The sequence below is a fragment of the Coffea arabica genome, chromosome 1e, assembly GCF_036785885.1.
Source record: "Coffea arabica cultivar ET-39 chromosome 1e, Coffea Arabica ET-39 HiFi, whole genome shotgun sequence".
Taxonomy (NCBI): domain Eukaryota; kingdom Viridiplantae; phylum Streptophyta; class Magnoliopsida; order Gentianales; family Rubiaceae; genus Coffea; species Coffea arabica.
Window position 1 is genome coordinate 48,784,364 of NC_092311.1, and position 21,800 is coordinate 48,806,163.

The window sequence follows — 21,800 nt, forward strand, 5'->3', positions numbered from 1 at the left end:
ATCAATGACAACAAGACTCTGTTGCTAAAATTTTGTAGTACAGCTTTGACTTTTACAAGGTTGTACTACACATCCTGGACTTCATAATTTCTACTGGCCGGCTATCATTTGTGCGTTGACAAACAATTCAGGCCATTTCACGTACAATAGGATACAACGTATAGTACAGAATATTACAGAGAGCCTGTGGCGAGCAGGGACTACAAGAAAAAAGAGTTTCAGTTGTTTTCGTGCACAGTGGACATGAGATAGAGCATGGATGTCTCAAAAAGCTCAAAGGGTTTTTGATTTAATACAGGGAAACAAGAAATGTCTTGTGTTTTCACAATGATCGTTGGGTAGAACCGAGATGGTTTGGCCGAAAATCCTGTGGTGGAACGCTTTCACAGAAAGATGATGTGCAAATTTGTTTCAGTGATGCATGGAATTGAAATTTGTTGTCAATCTATCTATTTTGAAGGGAAAAAGTACAAATTGTATTCGAGTCATTCAAACGCAAAAAATCTTTTCTAGACGATTTGGTAGCCAAGGTTAGGATAACTAGTCCTTGCAACTCGACCACCTTCTTTAATCTAAACAAATCGCCTTGTGTCCTAGTACAAGAAGCCCATAAACAATACTGACATTCAGCACAAATAAAAGAAGCCCATAACAGTTTTTCCATGAATTGGCCCGACACCCCTAGCTTTTGTCGCGCGGCCGCTTGGTGAATTAGCAAGAATCACGGCTTAGCGACTAAATTCTCTGTTCATGATGGATTGACTTGTTAGATTTGCAGGCAACATGACAAGGTCGTGTAACAGAAAATCCTTTGTTGTTTTGGAAATGGGAATGAACCTATTGGTTATTCTACTTCAGATAAATGCAGATCGAGCCAGCCAACATTTACATACAATTCTAACATTTCTTCAGCTAATAACTGCAGACCACTTCTTATAGTAATAGCATTAAACTATATCCATGGTTGGGAGTACAGAACAGATGTATACATTCGGCTTGTGTTTTTACATAAGCCATACATCGTCCAGAATAAGGTGCATTAAAGTAGCACTGTTTATTGCATAGAGTTTGCAGCATGCAAAAGTCTCTTGAAAGACTCAAGCATCCATGCTCACGCATTGCATTCACCCAGCCTCGTAGATCTGCTGGAAATCTACAAACTGGGCATGCAACTCGTTTTCCCACACCGGCATAGATGCACTCCAGATGAAACTGTAACAGAGGACAGCCAAACATGTCTGTGTGAGACTTAAAATGCATCTAACATACAACTTTCAACTTCACAACTATAAAAATCTAAGACGAGCTGAGATTATTGTTAAATCTCTCCGGCTTCTCCTTAATCGCTCCGATTCAATATTTATTAAATCCATGCATCAAAAGAAAGCTTAATTTCATCCCCATGCTCTAAAAATTACAGCAGCTGCTTTTCAGATGACCACCAAGAATGCATACCATCTTGAGTGGATGCACGTTAGTATTTGTTACCATTGTTATATCCAAATACAGATCAAACATCAAGCTTTGATGTGGTCGAGTTGATTTATAGGGCATGGATTTCAGATAGAGATTATGGTCTAGTGAGGGAATTGAGTAGAACAGGAAAAACACTGAGTTTAAATTTTGATCCAGAAGGGGCAGAAGCCCGATGCAAACATGGTGAGGTAAGAAGAGGCACTCCAGCACCAAGTCGACCTGTGCACATGCCACATAGCAATTCCACCTCCAGAGCTTCAATGTACATGTCTACAGTATTCTTGCTGGCAACTAACTTGTTAAATGGACAAAACAGAACCAACGGATGCATTTTGATATATTACAGGCACCACCCAATGATACAGATAAAAGAATCATGTATTCAGGAAGAATTAGCTGTCGATGATGATACTGCAACAGCAGGAAGCACACTTTTGAATAACATATGCTGCATAAAGTTAAAATTTGCATTCATTGGATAAAACAGGTTACTGCATCTTGATTTGGAAAGTGTGCTCGAAGGGCGTATTTTAGTCTAAAATATTTCATAGAATAGCCTCATCTAAGCCTTCAATCGAAATTGAGCTGAAAGGTTCAAGACCAGATTAATGCCAAAAGAACACTGACTTGGTTTCTGGATATCAGCTTGATTTGCATTTCATGTTGAAAAAACCAACATGTGACCCCCAGAACAGGACATTATCCAAACGGACGAGAAAGCAACGCATATTATTGATCTGGGTATTTTTATTATTTCGAAGAACAGAAAGCAATACTAAAAGTCCTAAAGTAACAAGACAAAGCAAAGAGAGCCGAACACATGCAGAGGGAGTGAGAAACTTAACATATGAAGTTTGTAGATAGCAGCAAGTTCATCAACTATAGGAAGCTCCTTATGGGTATCTCAACCTTCCCCCTCTTTTCTGTCTACATATCCTAGACTTTTTCTTTAAATTTTCTATGAAAGCAAACAACCAAGAATAACTCAATACTGTGACTTCCAGCAATTGAAAATTATTAGATAACAAACATAACAGTCCTGGAGTTTATAGACAAAATGCAGTTAGAGTGCCTTATCTTGCAAGAGTACATAATAACCCCATTGGTGGCCTCTATTTTTCCACTATCTGATATCAAACAACTAGACTAAAATAGAATAACAATAATAGTAATAATAATAATAATAATAATAGCCAGAGCATTTTTCTGTGTTAAGTTAGCAATGTTAAGCAGCTTAAAGTGGCATTATCATTTAAGCAAGACTTTAAATGATTTTTATTCACTTTAAGCATATCAGAGTGGCCTTATCACAAGTAATGATTTTTATTCACTTTAAGCATATCAGAGTGGCCTTATCACAAGTAAATGATATGCTTAAATGACAATGCCACTGTGATATCAGAGTGGCATTATCACAAGACTTGCTTAATGTGAATATCAGGGTGGCATTATCATTTAATGATATTTATTGGAAAGGTTTAATATTCTTTTTTCTTTTTTTAACTATTCTTTTAAGATTTTATAGCATTCCTTTCTGTCAAATGCATTATCCAACCAAAATCAATGATCTACCAATGAAAATTCAACTGTCTATGGCTAGATATACATATGCTAAGACAAATTAAGACAACCTAGTTTTCTTCCGGATTAGATACTAAAACACCTCAGAACCTTTTGCTTGTTTATCCCTAATGAAGTAGATGGATCAGATCAATAAATCAACCAACCAACATAAGATTACTATGTAACATGACAACTGAACTTAGACAAAAGCAAGCAGAGATAAAGAAAGCTTTTCATACCAATTCCAGATATGATGCAGCCAGGGAAGATTTGACACCAACAACCACAAAAGAAATGTAGTGAAAGAGAGAGACACGCACACACAAAAAGGTGTCAGTTATATTGTGGCGCTCTCATTTGTCTGAACCTAAAAGCTTTTACTACTAGTTTTGTGTCAATGTGAGGCAAGTAGTGGCTGACATGTAACCTTCGCCTTAACTCTGGCACTGCCACAACCATTTCCAGCATGCAATACATGTTTCAGATTCAGGAATCTTTGCAATAGAACCTATCAATTTCACTATATTCACTGTGATCTTATTCTTGAACAATAACCTGAAGGCCCTCTTTTTCCGTTTGCTTTTCCTGTTGTAACTGAGAGGAGAGATTTTTTACCACATATGATCCATTTAATTTTGATTCAGATTTGTACAACAAAATACAGTAAAGGAGTCAATTTAAAACAAAAGTTAGACATATACACAGCATTACTAAAAAGGTTGCAGGTAGGCACTCGAGTCATTCCAAGGGCTCATGAATTAGGCATTTCCAAGCCAAATACTCCCCAGCAAACAGCAGTTTTTGTGATTTCACATGTCTTGAGTTCAAGTGCAAGGAAAACACTACTTCACAGAAGAAGCAAAGGCCAGGCAATAAAATGCATGCGGCTCCCTATGCTTAAAGCATCCATGTAGCAGGATTTCCACCGTTAGATTGTATTTCTCCTTGAGTTACATCCACATAAGGCAGATATGGGCTGCTGTCAAGGCAAATTATGGTACATGCCTCGAGTGCGATTAGAAGGCCAAGTTTTTAAAGCAAACACCTTAAGAAAGAGCAACGCCCCAGTCAAAAATGCATATTTACTATGCCAGAAAATAGGTACATAAATATAACAAAGTGACCAGGCTACATATCACATACAAAAACCATCATATATGTTTCCGGTACCACTTACACATGCACAAGTTCACAGCATGACTTTCCATGACATTGTATTACAATAGAATTTATTCATGGGCAAATATGTGGTCATTATTGTCTTTTTCTCAACTGTCTAACTTTTGAGCCCCATTTTTAACAGTTTTGAATATGAATTCCAAAAGATCCAAGTATAACAGGTCTTACAACTCAGTAAGTTTTTACCTCTCAATAACTTTGCAGACCTCATAAATTCACAATGAACAGCTCCGTCAAGAAAATTAATTCCCTCACTAGGTGAATGGATTAGAAGAACTGGAGAAAAATTTTTAACTTTACCATCTCATGTATGTACGTAATATGCCGTGTCTCTAAATATTTTCGTTTTATGGAGTAAGCGGCAACAAGCCCGCCTTTCTTTTGAATAGTCTACTAGGTCAGCTACTTTCTAGTGTCAGTCAAATTTAACCAAAAAAATAAAGGCAAACCAAAACTAGCATATACAGATGCAGATTTGGATTCTACTCGTTTTCTTTCTAAGAACTATAAAAACAGTGAGACTGAATCATCTTACACTCAAGCCAGATCACAAAGACACACAAGTCTAAAACAACAGCACAAGTAAAAAAGTTGGTTTAGATACCACCATTGCAGGAATTAAGAATACATGGAACCATAAAGGCAAAACTCCCATATTAACTAGCGAGGAGAACACATAGAGCCTCTTGATTCTTTCTTTTGATGCTTACTGCAAACCTAATTTGCAGTCTTTAACTGTTTTTAATTTCCTGACTGATCGATCTACATACTAAACAACTCCAAATCTCCAACAGCTGTACAACAATGAAGCATTAACACAACCTAGAAGAGAATAAGATCCATTTAAATCCTTGGGACCCAATTAGATATTCATCTTAAACAACATAGGTAGATTTTTTAGATGTAGGGACATAACTTCCTGAGACACCACATAACTGTCATACCAAAGTATTATCTACTCTCCAAATCTTAAATACATCTTATGACTTTCTTATCAAAATAAGAACAACACTAACAATTTTGTCTACTTGCCTCCACCCTCTTTATTTGATTGTTTGAAGGTCAGATTCACAGCAGCCCCCATCAAAAGAAAGAAAGGAAATGGAGGATTAGATGGTAGCAAAGCAAATCCGAAGTTCACATTCATCCTTGCAGGACTCAGAAAAATTAACTGGATCTTAAGATAGAGTCTCTAACTTAGTGGTTAAGATAATAATCTAAGCCCTTTTCAAGTGTGTGAAGCATGAAAATACATCTCAGAGTTAAACAAAACAAGATGTCTGTTAACGGACAGGAAGAATTAAGTGGCTTATCACATTAAGCTGTCATAACAGATACTGTAATTACAAAACTTTAGCCTGCAAGTTACATCAGCAAAAGCCAATAGTCCACATTGTGTAACTCCTTTTAACTAGAGTCTTCTCAAACCAATAATAACTTAAACCAGTTATGTCCTTTGACCTCCATGATGGACCACATATATATACCTTGTCATGTAAGGAAACAATTGCATGTAACATTTTTACATTTTTCAGTTCATCCCACTTCATCAGCATGGTTTTATCAATCATCTGCTGCATTTCTTGAAAATGCCATCATTGATTTCCTCAAAGTGATCAAACAGGCAAGGGATGTAGCTGAAGGAATATGTCTTGTCCATCTAAAGAAACTACTGCTGGTGCTGCCATTTTTGCTTGCACGTTTCAATATCTTAACATTAATTCTAATCCAGAATGCATTGTTTCTGAACAATCACATTTACCAAAAATTCAAGCTGACTAGGTTTTGCTTAAACATGAATTAAACATTTGATGTACCATCAACAATATCAGCACAACAAAAAAAAGGAAAAAAAAATTTTGCCAGCCAGATATGGCTCAAGTAACCAGTCTGGACCCAGCATATGTCAAATGATACCCTGGTGAAAAAAGCTTATGTCTGTTTAGGTTTTCTTAACCTAAAAAAATAATAGAACACAACAGTTTTCATATTACCCAATCAAGATCACCTGATCTGAGAGATGCTGATTCTCAACATTTAACCGATTCACTCCTATGATATGTGCAAAGCCACTTCACTCGTCTATCAGAGAGCAGGGCCAGCCATTCTGCTCATGGAAGAGCCTCCTAATTTATGTTCCCTTTGTCAATTTCTGCCCAATAATGGATAAGATTAACCATTTATATGAATTGCTTTTATCTTGTTATAACTTCCGATAGCAATAATATGCGATCCAGTAATTAACCTGCTTAATCTATAGAAAGAGAGGCATAGAAAGGAAAAAGAATTATCGCTTGGTAGAATATTTTGTCCAAATACATTTTTCCATCATGGAAAATCCTATGTAAGAATCTCAACCTATCGTTCCCTATATCGTTGCGGAAAACTTACAAGTGGTAATGAATACAACACAACAGGAGAAAGAAAACTGATAGTATCAATGACTCTAACTGAATCCCCAATTATTTGTCAACTGAATGGGCACATAAAGGGGACGCTAAAAAAACTCTAGATACAGCAAAGAATTGGGAATAGGCATCAAACCACCTTTAAAAAAAAAAAAAAAAAAAAAGGCATCCACACAGTGCTGATATTAAATAGGCCTTTTGCGTACTCAAAGCAAATCCCAGTTGAATCTAGGTTGAGCTGAACCCAAGGTACTTGTTGAAGCTTTGGATCCAGGAGGCACTGGTGCGGGAATGGAATCAAAAGTTTCCCATTGAGTGGTGATCAGAACATGGCCCGAAGCTGAGTGCCTTGATGGTTGCAGTTGTTGCTGCGGCTGCATTGGTGACCCAAAGGAATGCCTACCCTGCTGTTGTTCAACTGAGGATGATAGATGATCACGAGAAAACCTCTGTTGCTGCTGTTGGACAGGCGAAGACAGCTGTTGGGTTGGTGATGACAGCTGCTGCATGGGGATGTGATTTCCCAGGCTTGCAGCATTGCCATTACTGATTGGAGCTAAGTTTTTTACCTTCAACATATCCAGAGTCTCAACGTACTTCTGTACTCGTCTCACCTTCAAAATCAGAAATTTTACATTTGTCCATGCCCTAGACTAGAATAATCAAAGTCATTTGTACAAAACTAGAATGAAGTTCAGTTATACCTGCATTTTCCTCTGCAGTTTGACATCCCCATCCGCAATAATTCCATCTAACTTAAGAAGTTGATTCATCAATAGCTCGATCAGATTTAATACATCCTTTTCCGCAACTTTTCCACCTCTAGAAATTACAGATTCAAGCGCTGACACCTAAACAAAATGAGTTGACTATATTCAGTAATTACTAATTGCGGGTCTGCTAATAACAATCTTGAAAGTCTACATCTTTGGACAGCTTAGCAAGAACCAAAAAAGAGAGAGAAGGGGGGAAAAGAAGAGGAGAATAAGAAGAAGAAGAAGGAAGGACTTACCAAGACCTGCACTTTATGATACGTAACAGGGCAATCAAATTAGCAAAAACGAAGAAAGGGACTAAATAAATTACCTGTCCAGCTAGCCTATCAACCTCCAAACTGATCTCTGATATAGATTTAGCGGCCTTCTCCATTTTAGCAGTCTTTCTCATCTCAAGGTACGTCCTCTCTTGGCTAATTGGGTCCTCCACCAGCACAATTTTGGATTTATCTTTCACACCCGAAGTATCAAGAAAAGCATTTGAGTCCCTCTCTTTATCCTTGAACAACAATTTCTGATCTTGATGGTGCAATCCAGTAGGCCCAGATAACATCTTCTTCAACTCCCCTTTTCAGCTCCCCAAAAATAGAACCAACTCATCAAAATCAAAGAAGAAAAAAGGGCGGACATAAAATTGAAAACTTCACGAAAATTGTTTGACTTACCGAAGCTTGCTTGTGAGCTAATATTTATCTCATGGTAAACAGAGCCATACTTGACCCTAACCCGGATAGTAGGAGGAGGAGGTCGATATTGATCCGAATCAGTTCGCATCTGAACCAGCATTCCACCAGGCCTCATCTCCCAATTCCCATCAACTCCTCCTCCTCCTCCTCCACTTCCGCCGGCGCCGTTTGCGGCCGTACTATCTGTCGGTGGGATTCCCAATCCCATTCCCATAGTTTTAGTTCTCATCCGCATCATATCTACTCCAACAAAAAAAGCACCCACTCACTACAACACAAAAAATGGATGCCTGACGAGTAACCAGCACAAATCAGATCAAACTAGCAATATTCTTTAAAAATATATATATATATCATGTAAGCATTACACAAGGAAGAGAAAAAGCAAAGACTCACTGGTTTGGGTTTGAGCTTAGAATTGCTGGGAAAAAGATTTGACTTTTGTCGGTGGGATTTTAGTTTCTGGGCTGGCTGTTGAAAGTATGAAGAAGGAGAGATCTTTAGACTTTGTTGCTAGTAGCTGAAAAATACGATACCTGCCCAAATTTTCTTAGGCAGTACAAACCTTGAACCACCGATTGTTCCGCCTGACGATAAAAAATCAAATATATGTTTTCAAAATGTATAAAGGAAAAAGGAAAAATTAAATTGTGAAGAATAATCAAACTAATGAACCGACAAGCGATTGTTTCTTTTTTCTTTCTATTTTTGAGCGAATGAGTAATTGCCTTGGAAGGAAGGGTCCGAGAAAGGGGGAGGACCGGAGAGGGAAAAGTATAAACGGAGAGTTATATTTATAGGACACAATAAAAAGAAAAAAGAGTGAAAAGTGAGAAAAATAGCTGGTGTATGTATGACCATTGCGAGATTGTGTATTTTGTTATTTGGAGCCGCCAAGGGATGAGTTTCAAGGGTTTACAAGAAAATTTGGGTTGAAGGAGAGAAGCCAAAATCGTTAGGACCATTGAGAAACAGAGTACTGAGTGTAAATTGTTTCAAACATTATTTATACAATTAGCATGTCATATTGAGGTCATATATTGTCATCCTGGTCTAGTGTATAAGATGGTAATTCTTTAAATAACTACTATTACGTAGGAATGAATAAAAAACTATTACGTAGGAATGAATCATATATGAGATTGTACGAGATTAATAGCCCAATCTAATTTTGTCTGATGAAGAGAAGATATTAACCCAAAACACGGTCCTTGCTACCTAGGGATGTTAATTTCGGAAAAATTGGTAAACACTGTCCCTTTTTTTTTTTTACGAAAAAGTTTGGATACATTAATTTCCAAACCACAAGTCAAAGCAAATTTTTGAATCATTTGTCACTTACAAAAGTTTACGAATCATCCTCTAATACAGCTCTTGCATCAATAACAGAATTCGGACGTGACCTTTTTATAACCAATCTTTTATTTATCACTACTTAGGGTGTTCCAACCTTTTGGCCAAACCAATCTTTTCTTTTCTTGATATAGTACAAACTTTCTTTTTTTTCTTTTTTTTTGGTAAGAGATATGGTACAAACTTTCGCTGCATGACCTAATCCTAGTGAAGTCATTAGATTATTATTATTATTATAATAGCCCAGATGCGTATGTATCTGTTTTGTTTCTTTCATGCGGCAGGGGTAAATTTAGGAGCGGGGAAGTGGTACAAAGCCGGCGAAGGATCTCAATCGGCGGGTTGGGAGTGAATGTCAGCCGGTGAAGGATCTCAATCGTCCGGTCGTGGGTTCACATCATCATTCAATTTGTGCAACCAACTGACAAGTCAACTGAGAAAATAATGGGTCGTGATTGGACTGGATTCACAAAGAGGGACCTGTGAATGGAAGCCCATCCTCGATTGCACATGGGTCCGTAGAAGTTAAGCGGGTGGTTGTCCAAGTTTCAAATCCATGCTGTGGCTGTAAGATCCGATCATATTTGACCGGGTCCAAGAATCTGGACTTTCTCGACTTGTCAAACGTGTCTCTGCTCTGCCCGATGCCTGGTAGTGTTCTAGTAGGAGGATTTGAAACTGTTCGTCTCTTTCACTGAAACGATTTGATTTGAAACAGCTGCACGTTCACGGTGTTTGACAATTAATATCATCATTTGGCCATCCCGCAGCAGCAGCAGCAGCAGCCTTCGCTCAGAACAGCCTTCTTTCTAATATTTATCAATTATTATTTAGTTGACTGACTTAAAATCCAAATATGTATTGTTGTAATGAGCGGTGGCATTGCATCCAGAAGGTTGACAATAATGTCTGTTTCTGTTACTCAATCCCATCCCGACGCATTTCATTTTCATGAGGTGGGGCAAAACAAAAACATACAGCGGAGGAATGAATGAGAACGATAATAAGGTAAAGGCACTCCCTATAATCAGATAGCATCTCTTCTTATTGGGTTAGTTTTGACGGTAAGAAAAACTAGACAAATCCCACCAGTCTACTACAAATGTTGTTATTCTAGTAGAGTACCAATCAAGGATTCACACGGCCAAATTCAAGATTTGCTCAGGTAGAGACAAGCAGCCCAACAGGAAAACAAATGATGGAGCCATGGAATGAATGGACCATGGAGGGAGGATATCCCAACAATGAAATTACTGAACATTACACTTGCTACTCTCATCAAAGGAAATTACATGTTGGCAAGTTGTCCCCCGCCGACTGCCGTCCAGCCCCCTCCCCAGTCCCCACCACCCTAATTTTATTTTTTTTTTTTAAAAAAGGAAAAAAGAAAGCTAGAAACATATTATTATTATTATTATTATTATCATACAGTTTCTCTACAGTGGAAAAAGGAATTAAAGAAAAGCAAGGACACTTTAAAAAGCAAATTCACACACAGAAGCCACTACCACCGTCCCATTTCCATTCACACAGAAAAGAGAAGAAAGGGAAAAAGCTGACTCTTTGGAAAAGCGATTGAACCACTACGACTACGTCTTGTACGCCATGCCATGGAGATGTTGTTAATTGACAACCTAGCTCCAATCCCACCCCCCCCCCCCCCCCAAAAAAAAGTAAAAATAAAAAGACAAATTTACAAAATAGTCCATCGGAGGAGGATAAGCGTTCAGATCACAAAAATTGAACATGATTGCACTAACTAAACTCCTAGTTCACTTGCAAACCTGCGGGGAAAATCCAAAATTGCAGCTCATAAACAGGGAGCAAAGGTCAATTATTTGCTGCAAATGCCAAATGGGGCCTTGACATCCATCTAATAATATCCAGTTGCCTCTGCGATAGGGCAGTTTCAAGAGCTCCCGCTGCTTATTTCTCACATGCCTACCATACGATATTCCCCTATTGGAGCATAAATAAAGACTATATAATAAAGATGATAAAACCAATTCCCACAGACTAAAAAAAGGAATAAACTGGATTTGGAAAAAAACGATAGAATAATTAATTTCGTACCAACTAAAGAATGAATAAATATTCCATCATTAGGAAAAATAAGCTACGGACATATTTTTGGTTCCGAAATTCATAAACCACCACTACCTCATTTCCCAACACTGATACACCCAAAATCTCTTCCAACCTCGTTTATCTTCAACCTGATTAAAAAATAAAAGAGCTTTTTAATTATACAACATACATTTTCTTCCCCTATTTATATGGTACCACCAAACTGGCCTCTTCTTTTTTCACAATTAAATTTTCTTCCCAAAAAAATATACAATATATATATATTAGCAATAATTTTCTTTATCAGAAGCTACCATCGAGCCATTTCGTTCTGTTCTTCAACAACCAAACCTCCACTCCGCTGGCCCACGTACCTACTAAAACTTGATTCCGAAACCGAACCCGCCACGCTCCGACTCCTACTGATTCGACCTCTGGACCTAAATCTCCTGAAAAATGAAACGAAATTACTAATGAGCCTCCCCATTCCTCCACCGCCGCCACCACCGTCTCTGCCCCCATTTCTCCGCCTCGAACCCCACACGATCCTCCGCGGCAAGCCGACGCTGTTGCTGCCGCTTCCGTGACTAAAATCTCCATCCATTTCTGTATATACTTCTGGCAGTTCTCTTTCTTCACTGGTCCCTCCTCCGGTCCTCCTCCCGCCACTAAATCTACCCACCGCGAAACCCCCTCCGGGTAATCTCCAAATAGTCAGCCCAACTGCTTCCTCAGCACGGTTCGTATTTCCCGAATCGGAATACAGCCCCGTTGGTGATTCCGCCGGCAATTCGTGTCGGCAAACAGGGCAAGAATTGCGAAGAGAAAGCCACGGAAGGATACAGTCGGAGTGGTATATGTGCTTGCACGGCATTTCTCGAGCTTCGGAACCCAAATCGAAGGCTTCTTTGCACACTGCGCAGTGGGAGTCCAAATTTACATGGGTCGAGACTATTTCAATCGTGGGCATCGATTCGATGGCCGATTTCGACGCCGGCGGGTTCTCCGGCCTTGTTAACCCGTTGACTTCAATCTGCGCCAGTTGATCGAGTAAACGGTCGAACCCGGAGCCCATTAAAAACTCCGACATACTCGAGGGGAGTGGCCTGAGGCCCGACCCGGTCCCATCATCGTAATACAGCTCGTAGCTTCTTTCTCCTCCTCCTCCTCCACCACCACCGTCTCCGTCACCGTCCTCTCCTACAGTTTCAGCTTGTCCTCGAAGAACTATCACAGGATTGAACGGAGACCGGTCGCCACGGTTCCGGCGATTCCGGCGAAACCTGAGGTTGACACTGTCGGATCTTCTCGGGAACTCCGGCAACGGCGAGGGGGGACTGGAATCCAGAGCTTCGATGAACCCACTGTCGCAGTAGGGACAGACAACGTTATGCTCAGCCCAGACCCGAACAAATCTGGTGCATCGGTAGCACCAGTACGACGTCGTTATGGGGGTGGTCGTCGTCGACATCTGGAACGGACAATCCGAGTTGACTCGTTGGGTTAGATCAGATCTGATGAAAGCGTCTGTTGAGAGCTTTCTTTCTTTCTTTCCGACTAGCTGGAAAAATGGAATAAGTGATGATGCAATGGCGTTTAAGCGTGGGGCGAGGGCTTATATGTGCTGGAGAATGTGAAAGGAGTTTTCGTGGAATTTTAAAACACGCGTGATGATGTTCGTTCGGACATGGGTTTAACGGCACAGCCGCGGAGCGTTTGTTCCTGTTAATCGTGGGCCCACGCTGCTACCGAGGGAAGATATGAGTGGAATTTAACGGTGTTAATCTGGTCAATTTTGGTGGAACGCAATTGTTACAGCGTCAACCCGTCGACTAGCAATTACTCAACTTACTATGTTGGAGGATGTTCTTGTTTGGTTCTTCTATTTTAGGGCATGGTTAAGGGGATGCACTGGACAAAAATTACTACTCCCTCCGTTCCACTTTGATAGTCCTGTTTTTCTTTTTCGTCTGTCCCAAATTGTAATCCATTTTTCAATTGAATAATGTAGTTATATTTAAATTTTCTAAAATATCCTTATCTAATGTAAGTTATTGTTACTATAAACCTACTCCATTTAACGAGAGTTTATTCTTCTTTTACCATCAATTCAAGTTTCCATAAAGTTGTACTCTAATTAATGTGAGGGTATTTTAGAAAAATAGCTACCTAAATTGATTGTTCCAACAAAATTAACTACTTTTCTTAAACTGTGTGAAAAAAGAATCAGGACTATCAAAGTGGGACGGAGGGAGTACTAATTTAAGGCACAGATTAGATGTATAAAGACTTTTTATAACGAAAATTGCTGGACTGGTAGTGTAACTTGTAATTTGCAAATGTGTCTGTGGCATGTGAAGGTGTGTTAATGTTCTATTCTGAGTTTATGGCGGAAAACAAGCATCAACAAGTCGACAGAAGTATGCTCAATATTGATTTAAATATTAAAATGAATATTTGAATTTGACTTGTGTTTGAAATTTTTTTGAAAGAAATTGACCAAATTTGGCTTGAAATTCCATATGTATATTTACAAAAATTTTGGTTTAACTTGTCAAAATATCATGTTCAAGCACATACAATCAAATTTTGATTTGGTTTGAAATTTCATGTTGAATTATATAGAGCTTTTCGCCCTAATTCGTAGCTTTTTTCCTTGATTTTTGCTATCTGATATTTAAGAAATCTATTACAATAAATTATGAATTGTGATTAAAATCAATTATGAAATGTGATTAGAAACTTCCAAATTTGATTGATATTTAAACAAACAAGTTTGAATGACTCTGATTCGAGTCGAATTCAAGTCGAGTACCAAATTGTTTATTTCCATTTACAACCCTATCTGAGTTTCTTAATAAAATTATGTGATCCTGTGATTCTAATTTTCACGTTCTTGTAGTACTGTACTTGATGTTAAAATGCAAGAGATACACTTTTAACTAATTCTTTCGCTTTCTCACCGCATTGCCAATTTTTGAAATGCCATTTATCTCGAAGTCTAAATACTCCTATATTTCAAAGTGATTCATTTGAACTTTCTCACATTAGTCGGCCATTTAGTTGACAAACATTTCACGATGCCAATAGATGCACAACTTCAATACCCAGGATTTGGAGTGACCAGGGAGATCTCTTCAGTTTTACAAACTTCCACTACCTAATAATATATGAGTAAATCTTTTCTACGCTGATGGTGTACACACTATCATCGTTGGATTCATGACATGTGTGCAAGAGTTGAATTTTAAATTCAAATTTTGCATAGTTTTCAATCATCCAACGCTGATAGTGTATACACTGTCAGTGTAGGAAAGATTAATCTATAGTATATATATATATATATATAGAGTCATTGATATGTATACTTGAGAGATTTAGTTAGTCCTTAGAAATTAGAAATTATGGTTCCAATTTTCCATTTTCTTTGCCTTTTACTTCTTAAATCTCGGGTTGAAAAAAAAAAAGAAAAAAGAGGAGTGAGTGATTCACTTAACAACTATTAATGGGAATTAAGCTAAAGATTGAGGGATACTAGTGATTGGAAATGGGGAAGGGGTTGCCGTGGCGCGTAGCGAATGCTGCTTAGCCAGCTGGAGGGGACCGTTGACGGACGCTGGGAAGGTTTTGAAAATGCAGCTCATAATCAATGCAGGCGACAAATACATCACATGCATGTATTCGTGAAAGGAGAAGATTCCTAACGAGGCCGAGAAGGCGTGTTTTCAAACGAAACTTGCCATCTAGACGACGAGGCTGACGCGTCTCGGTCTCCTGTTACCTACGCGCACCCAACGCTTTGGCATTGAGGAATTATTGACACTTCAATCAAGTAGTTGGTGCCACTTGCGATCCAGACAATTTGGTTTAAACTATTCTAAGCTTGATTATTTAATTGAATTTAATTAGATTAGCATGGATTATCAGCTATATACTCCTTTTGTTAAGTTGATGACTCGTCTTGAGAAGCAACCAACTTGAACATATGAATGAACAGTGCCAGTCATAAATGGATGAAAACCTAAACTTGGCTAGGAAGCAATTGACAATTGGACAAGCACATATTCTAGGATACCTCCTCTTGACTTGGTTTGAAAATGCCATTGAACAAAATTTGGTGGTTAATTACAAGCTTTTGATTTTGTTTATTAAAAGTTATTTTGAGCATTGTCCTTTATCAAAACACTTGCGCCCATATGAGTTAGGGAATGTGTGATTAATATCACTTTGGATTAAAGATGAACTTTTCAATTGATCATTGTAGCAGATTACATTATGACGTATGCGATATATAAAAATAATTGAGAAACATGTTTAGTAATCAGAGTTCAAATCCTAGTTGTAGATCAAAAATATTTTTGTATTTTTAGTTAAATCTAATTAGTGTGCAACAGCAGACTTTTTTAGTTTAGATGCGGGTTTCTCTCTTTCTAACTCCTCATGATCCAGTTAGGTCCTCCTTTAGTATATATTAGAACCGGAGTATTATGTTAATGTTGTCGATTGACAAAAAACGAAAAATGGTTTGTGTGCCAATGGTCAACTCAATTCCACAACTAATAACTATCATTTGTATTTGATACATATTATGAAAAATTAAGGGGTCATTTTTTGATCGAAACCAATCTAAGAAAGGACTTTGAATGGACCAATCTACTTGGCCATCATTCCGAAAATGTTTTAAACTAGACCCCACTGCATCTAGTAACGTAAAAAAGCAAATTTTATTAACAAAATATTGGAAATAGTTCAGCACGACTTGATCTATATTACTGTCCTAGTGACAAGTTAAATTCATTAAAAATTAGAGATCTGCAATATAACAGATGCAATAGATTCAAAAAATTATGAATAAATCTGAAAAATATAAAAAATTTAATTGTTTTCTAGTAGATAGATCATTGCAACTTCCTTCTATGCATGTTACAATTGCCAAATCTACTAATGAACAATTTTAAACTTCAATAGTGATGATGAAATAGATCCAAGATTAAAAATAAATAAATCTGATAACTAGATTTGAAATAAATCTATATCTAACAACAACAACAAAAAAAAGAAAAAATAAATAAAAATCCCCATAGAAATTCGTAGGAGAATTTAATAAAATTCTCATTAGAAATTTCTAGAAATAACAAAAAAACTCTCACTAAGAGGGACGTTATTGAAATAATAATAAAAAAAAAAAAGAAACAGAGACTCGTGAGAGGGAAACCATGGCGTGGATACTAATTGACAAGAATCCACGGTGGCTGTTCTGGATACTAATTGACAAGTATTAACAAAGAAGACGAAATGAAGAAGAAGAAAAAGTTTTTCCAATCGACCCTTTTATTAATTTTGCGCTGAACGCTTGCTTGTAAAGTCTTATAATACAATTAACCACTTATAATGAACTTTCATATATTCTGTTGCTTCCAGCATTTTTTGGGACTAGTATCTTGTCTTTGTTGATAATCATCTAGCAAGAAAAAGATTCCTTCCTTCCAAATATATAAGATGAATAATTCGAGTGAATATGGGTCGACACGAAGAGCATCTCGGGGTCCCTTTTCATCCTCCTCCACTGGAGTCTTGAGTCGAGGCTAAAAGGCCTAAAACGCTCCTTTTTACCCTTTGACAGATCAAAAGCTGGTTATTTGATGCCCACTCCCGAAGGACATGGTGAAAAAGCTCAGAAAGCCACTTGTCAGAAAAGGCACCCAACAGCTTCGTCTATATTGTACGACGCAAGAACACTGCAGTGTGTGTTCTAGATAGGTTATTATTTAAAATAATTATTGTAGTATTTTTTTTGAAATATAATTATATGACATAGAAAAAAAAGTGATCCAGAAGATAAAAAGTTGATGATAAATTATGTTTGTGATGCAAGTAAAATATTATTTAAAATAAAAATGCTGTCGAAAAAGAATTGATCTACTGAAACTTTAACAAGATATAAGATTATGTTAGAATATTTCTAGACAGTGTGTTTGTAGGATATAGTAACTTGTTTAGAGGACTAATCCCATTTTGTACCTTTTATGTAATTTCCACTTCACATCTCGAGTTTTTATTCTTGACACTTTATATCCCAATTTTATCAAAACTTCATAAATTACGCCTTTATATTTTATTTTGGACATATCATACCCCGCCTTTACCAATTTAGCCCCAAATTATTTTAAATCTTGCACACTGCGAATGAAAATATACCATCAACAAATGACTACACACCACTTTCAGCTAAAAGCCTAATAAAAAAAAAAAAAATGCACGAGTTTAGGTGTTTACTTCATATCTTATACGTAGAGGTAATGATTTCGTTCAAGTATTATTAAACAAACATAAATTGCCGTTATTCGTTAAGTTTTCTGAGGTTTGAGTTAATTAATTCAAATTGAGAAAATAATTTTTGTCCATTTAATATTTAAACGAACTTGAACTCTCTTTGTATGGTATGCAAACAAAAAATTGAGCTTCTTGTATCAGGCTAAGTTTAGCTCTATTGTTTATATATTTTCATTCACGATGTGCAAGATTCAAGCAATTTAGGATAATTTGTAACTTTGGAGATGAATATTCACAGCATAATGTGGTAAGTTTTGGTAACTTTATGGTAAAGAGGTATTTATAATGAAAGTTTGTGGTACAAAGTGGAAATTGTCCTTGTGAAGGCCTTACATTTTGTGATCTATATTCACAAAGTCAAATTGGGACCGGAAACACAGGGAATAACAAATATGGCTAGTGGCAGATAATAACTGGGAATTAGTACTCGTGCATCGCACAACATGCCATATGACACACATGTTGCACCCTGCCCTTTTCTCCCAAACCGAACACATTGCTTGCAGGCTTGATTCTCATTCATGAGTAATATTAGTATATTTTGTCCATCTGTCAAGCATATTCTCAAATTTTCATTAATGGCTCGTTGGATTCCTCGTTATTTGAAAAACAAGTTTTTTATAGACTATATATTATATTAATATATAAATAAAAATAATTTTAAAAACATCACATCCATACAATATATCAAAAATAATTTCAAATATATAAAAAAATACACACCACCACCACTAAGTCCACTATCACCACCACTACCAACCATCAAAATCATACCGTCACCCGCCGCCCCTTCCCCCTCTTTCCTCCCCCTCATTCTTCCTCATCCTCCCTCTTCCCCTCTCTTTTCTCCTCTTTTTTTCCTTCCTCCCCACGCCTCTCTCAATAGCCCCCTCCCCCTCTCCCATCGCGACCAGATTTGGTTGCATGTGGTGACCATTTTCTAGTCGCGATCCGTGATCTGAGAGATGGGAGGGGAGGGTGCGGTGAGAGAGGTTAGGGAGGAGGGAGGGGGAGAGAGCAAGAGCAGGGGTGGACTCATTAAAATTTTAAAATTTAAAAATATCCCAAAATATATTTTCAAAACACTCGAAAAACAGTATAAAAAACATTTACAGTAAAAGTTTTTTAACTACATTATTACAATAAAATATTTCAAAAACAGCTTAAAAAGAAACTAATCCAAACGGAGCGATTTTTTCGCAACGATAACATTCCTAAAACCTAATTTATCCTATTCAACACGATTTTTTTTTTCGCAACGATAACATTCCTATTAATCTAATATATCATATTCTATAGGGAAGGGGATTCACCTAATCTATCATATTCTACATTGATGTGTAAGGGGCTACTAGATATATAGATCTGATTAAATAAAAAAGGTATTCTGGTACTTTCTTTGAAAATTTTCACTACAGATAAAGTTTAAACCCCTGACCTGCAGTCCAAAGAGGGATTTAATCTCTTTTGGTAGCCATTGAGTCAAAGATCAGCGGTTCTCAAATTTCCATCTCGGTGAAGGCTGGGTTGTTTGAACTCAACATCACTAAAGAGTCTAAAAATGCCCACTCGACATAGACTAGGCAACTTTGTTATTGCCATCGAATAATCCCAAAACTCAGTTAGCATCAAAATCGCGCTTGCTTTAATTCCACAGAGGAGCCAAACCACAATTCCAAACAAGAGCGAGCTCGACCTATTTGCTCATGGCCAAATTAAGGTTTTGAATTTATTAGAGTCACCAGGGATTATTTTTATTTGGTGAGCTACGAAAACTTCCGCTCGACACCTTGTTGCTGTCCAAAAGAATCAAATTTCCATTGCCAAGAGTCTGTGCTCTTTAGAATACCCAAAGTTGTCGTATAGTTTCTCCGTACACTTCTTTTCACTGGGCTTTTGTGCCCAAAGAAGACTGGTCTTTAACTAAAATTGTCTCTCATCCACGTTAAGCATGCTTGGCGTTCATAGAAATTTTAGGGATCCCATCACCAGTCCGAACAGACAAATTTGCGCCAATGACTTAACTGTCAATATGCTCGTAACCATCATTTTCCAATAATTTATATCAAACGCCAAGGCTGCTTGTCCTGCTAGGCATAACAGGCCCATCCACTTATATTGGGCTTTTGTAAGTCTAGGGCCTCCACCCAAGGACCAAGGTCTTCAGCATTGTACTCGCCCCCGTGCTCCAAAATCAATTCCACGAGCTCTGCACGCCACGTACTGGAAGTCTGGCAAGGTCAACCAATCGAATACATGCAGTTTAATTGAAGAATACGCAACTCAAAACATCTGTATAGTTTTTCCTCACAAGACGAGGTTAAACACCCGTCGCCTTCTATATTTGCAGCAAATTATTGCGTGTCACCATCATCTTTCCTTAATATATCCAAGTTTATCTGAAGATAATTTGTGACTCTACATTTAGATTTTCAGTTTCTTGAGGACATGAAAAAAAAGAAAAGAAACCAACATCTTATATGACACAATTTCAGTTGGTAAATAGTAAACACTTTTGCCCGATAAATTGCATCATGTAAAGAATAAGCATTAGGTACATCAGGTATGCCACGTAATATATCAGATAATGTACTAATATCAATCATCTATAGTCAAAAAATTTTGATGAATTATTCATATTATTTACTATCATATAAGCGTTGACTCACGATAGTAGTCAATAATTTTTGATTGATATTAAACTATTAATATATTATCACGTAACATACATTTTTTTTTTGTATCAGACTTTTGAAGTTAGTTAATTAAACATAATCCCAAATTTAACCCCAAAAGTCGATAACTTTTGAGGCAAACTTGGGGACTTAACTACCCGACCCCCAAACCCCTTAGAATCGATATGGGACTACGGGAAAGTTAGTAGGGAAGCCTCTATTAGGTCTTAACGAATAACCCACTTATCCCAGATACCGCCCCTACGTCTATCACGTAACATACATGATCTCACTAAAATTTTTTCATTCAGCAGTACTATTAACCAGCAAGTCTCCTAACGGGCCGTAAAATGCTTTTACGTTCTTCATTAAGTACAAGGTCTTCTTACTCAAGATATTCATTTCCACTTATGGCTTTGGAAGCTACCCATGTGATTCCATTAAATTACTTTTATGTGCTCCGGATGGAGAAGATTTGTATGCCAAAGATTTTGCTAAGAAATCCAGCCATCTAGTTAATGCTGACTGGAAAATAGCCTTCCTTCTACTTGCTCCTCATATTTTCTTTCTGTAAAAGGAATACTTTCCTTTAGTTTCCACAGGGAGAATCTAAGCTTTCTAGTCTCTAAATTGCTCATTCCCATTACCATATCTCCGAATGGGTAAAACTAGGAAGCTCATTGAGTAAAACAGACCCGAGTTAATATTCAGCAAGGATGGGAAAAAGGGAAACCTCAAAATAGTTATTATTACTCTAATAACTGGCCGATAGTCAAATAGATACTGAAAACGCTACTGCAAAATTAAACCACACGACCAAACTTCGCTAGAATAGAATATTCTCAACCTAAATAAACTGGTGATGCAAAATTAATACTAATACTACAATCCATGCAGAATAATGGGCTTCAAGAGAAGACATTTGGCCAAAATATGAAATCCAACAAAAAGCAAAGGGCGACTTAAAACTTCAAGAATTGTACATTAGACAATAGAGAGTAGTAGTAAAGTACAATTTTTTAAGGTGAAGAAAAAGGGTTGATGAGACTAAAAAGATAGTACTAGTAACTACACGTTCGGATTGCGTTTTTCTGATTTTTATTTTAAAAAAAATACTGTAATGATTTGATATATATAAAATAATAAATAAAAAATACAGCAGCAATTTTTCTTTCCAAACAAGTAAAATGGAAGTCCAACAAAAATGGTCTTTAAGATCTTGTACCAGAGCCTAGCCTACCATCCCTCCCTTATCGCAAGAGAAAAAGAATGGGAAGCTGCCTA

General features: G+C 37.3%; 2 protein-coding genes across 4 annotated transcripts; both read right to left on the minus strand.

The window, feature by feature from the left end:
• Nucleotides 1-6,491: 6,491 nt before the first annotated feature.
• Nucleotides 6,492-9,025, minus strand: LOC113710048 (BAG family molecular chaperone regulator 3-like). Of its 3 annotated transcripts, XM_072060406.1 has the most exons (6): nt 8,817-9,024; nt 8,485-8,675; nt 8,068-8,378; nt 7,713-7,969; nt 7,331-7,477; nt 6,492-7,240 (listed from the first exon to the last, which is right to left on the minus strand). In XM_072060406.1, exons 3-6 carry the CDS (start codon nt 8,324-8,326, stop codon nt 6,833-6,835), a joined length of 1,071 nt encoding a protein of 356 aa, XP_071916507.1. In that variant the 5' UTR covers nt 8,327-8,378; nt 8,485-8,675; nt 8,817-9,024; the 3' UTR covers nt 6,492-6,832. The 3 variants fall into 3 exon arrangements, with proteins under 3 accessions (XP_071916507.1, XP_071916511.1, XP_027088701.2); XM_072060410.1 differs by having other exon boundaries at nt 8,068-8,328; nt 8,485-9,025; XM_027232900.2 differs by having other exon boundaries at nt 8,485-9,025.
• A 2,481-nt stretch (nt 9,026-11,506) lies between these two features.
• Nucleotides 11,507-13,163, minus strand: LOC113710055 (E3 ubiquitin-protein ligase RDUF2-like). Its single transcript, XM_027232906.2, has one exon. The coding sequence runs from the start codon at nt 12,977-12,979 to the stop codon at nt 11,819-11,821; it is 1,161 nt and encodes a 386-aa protein (XP_027088707.1). The 5' UTR covers nt 12,980-13,163; the 3' UTR covers nt 11,507-11,818.
• Between the last annotated feature and the right edge of the window lie 8,637 nt (nt 13,164-21,800).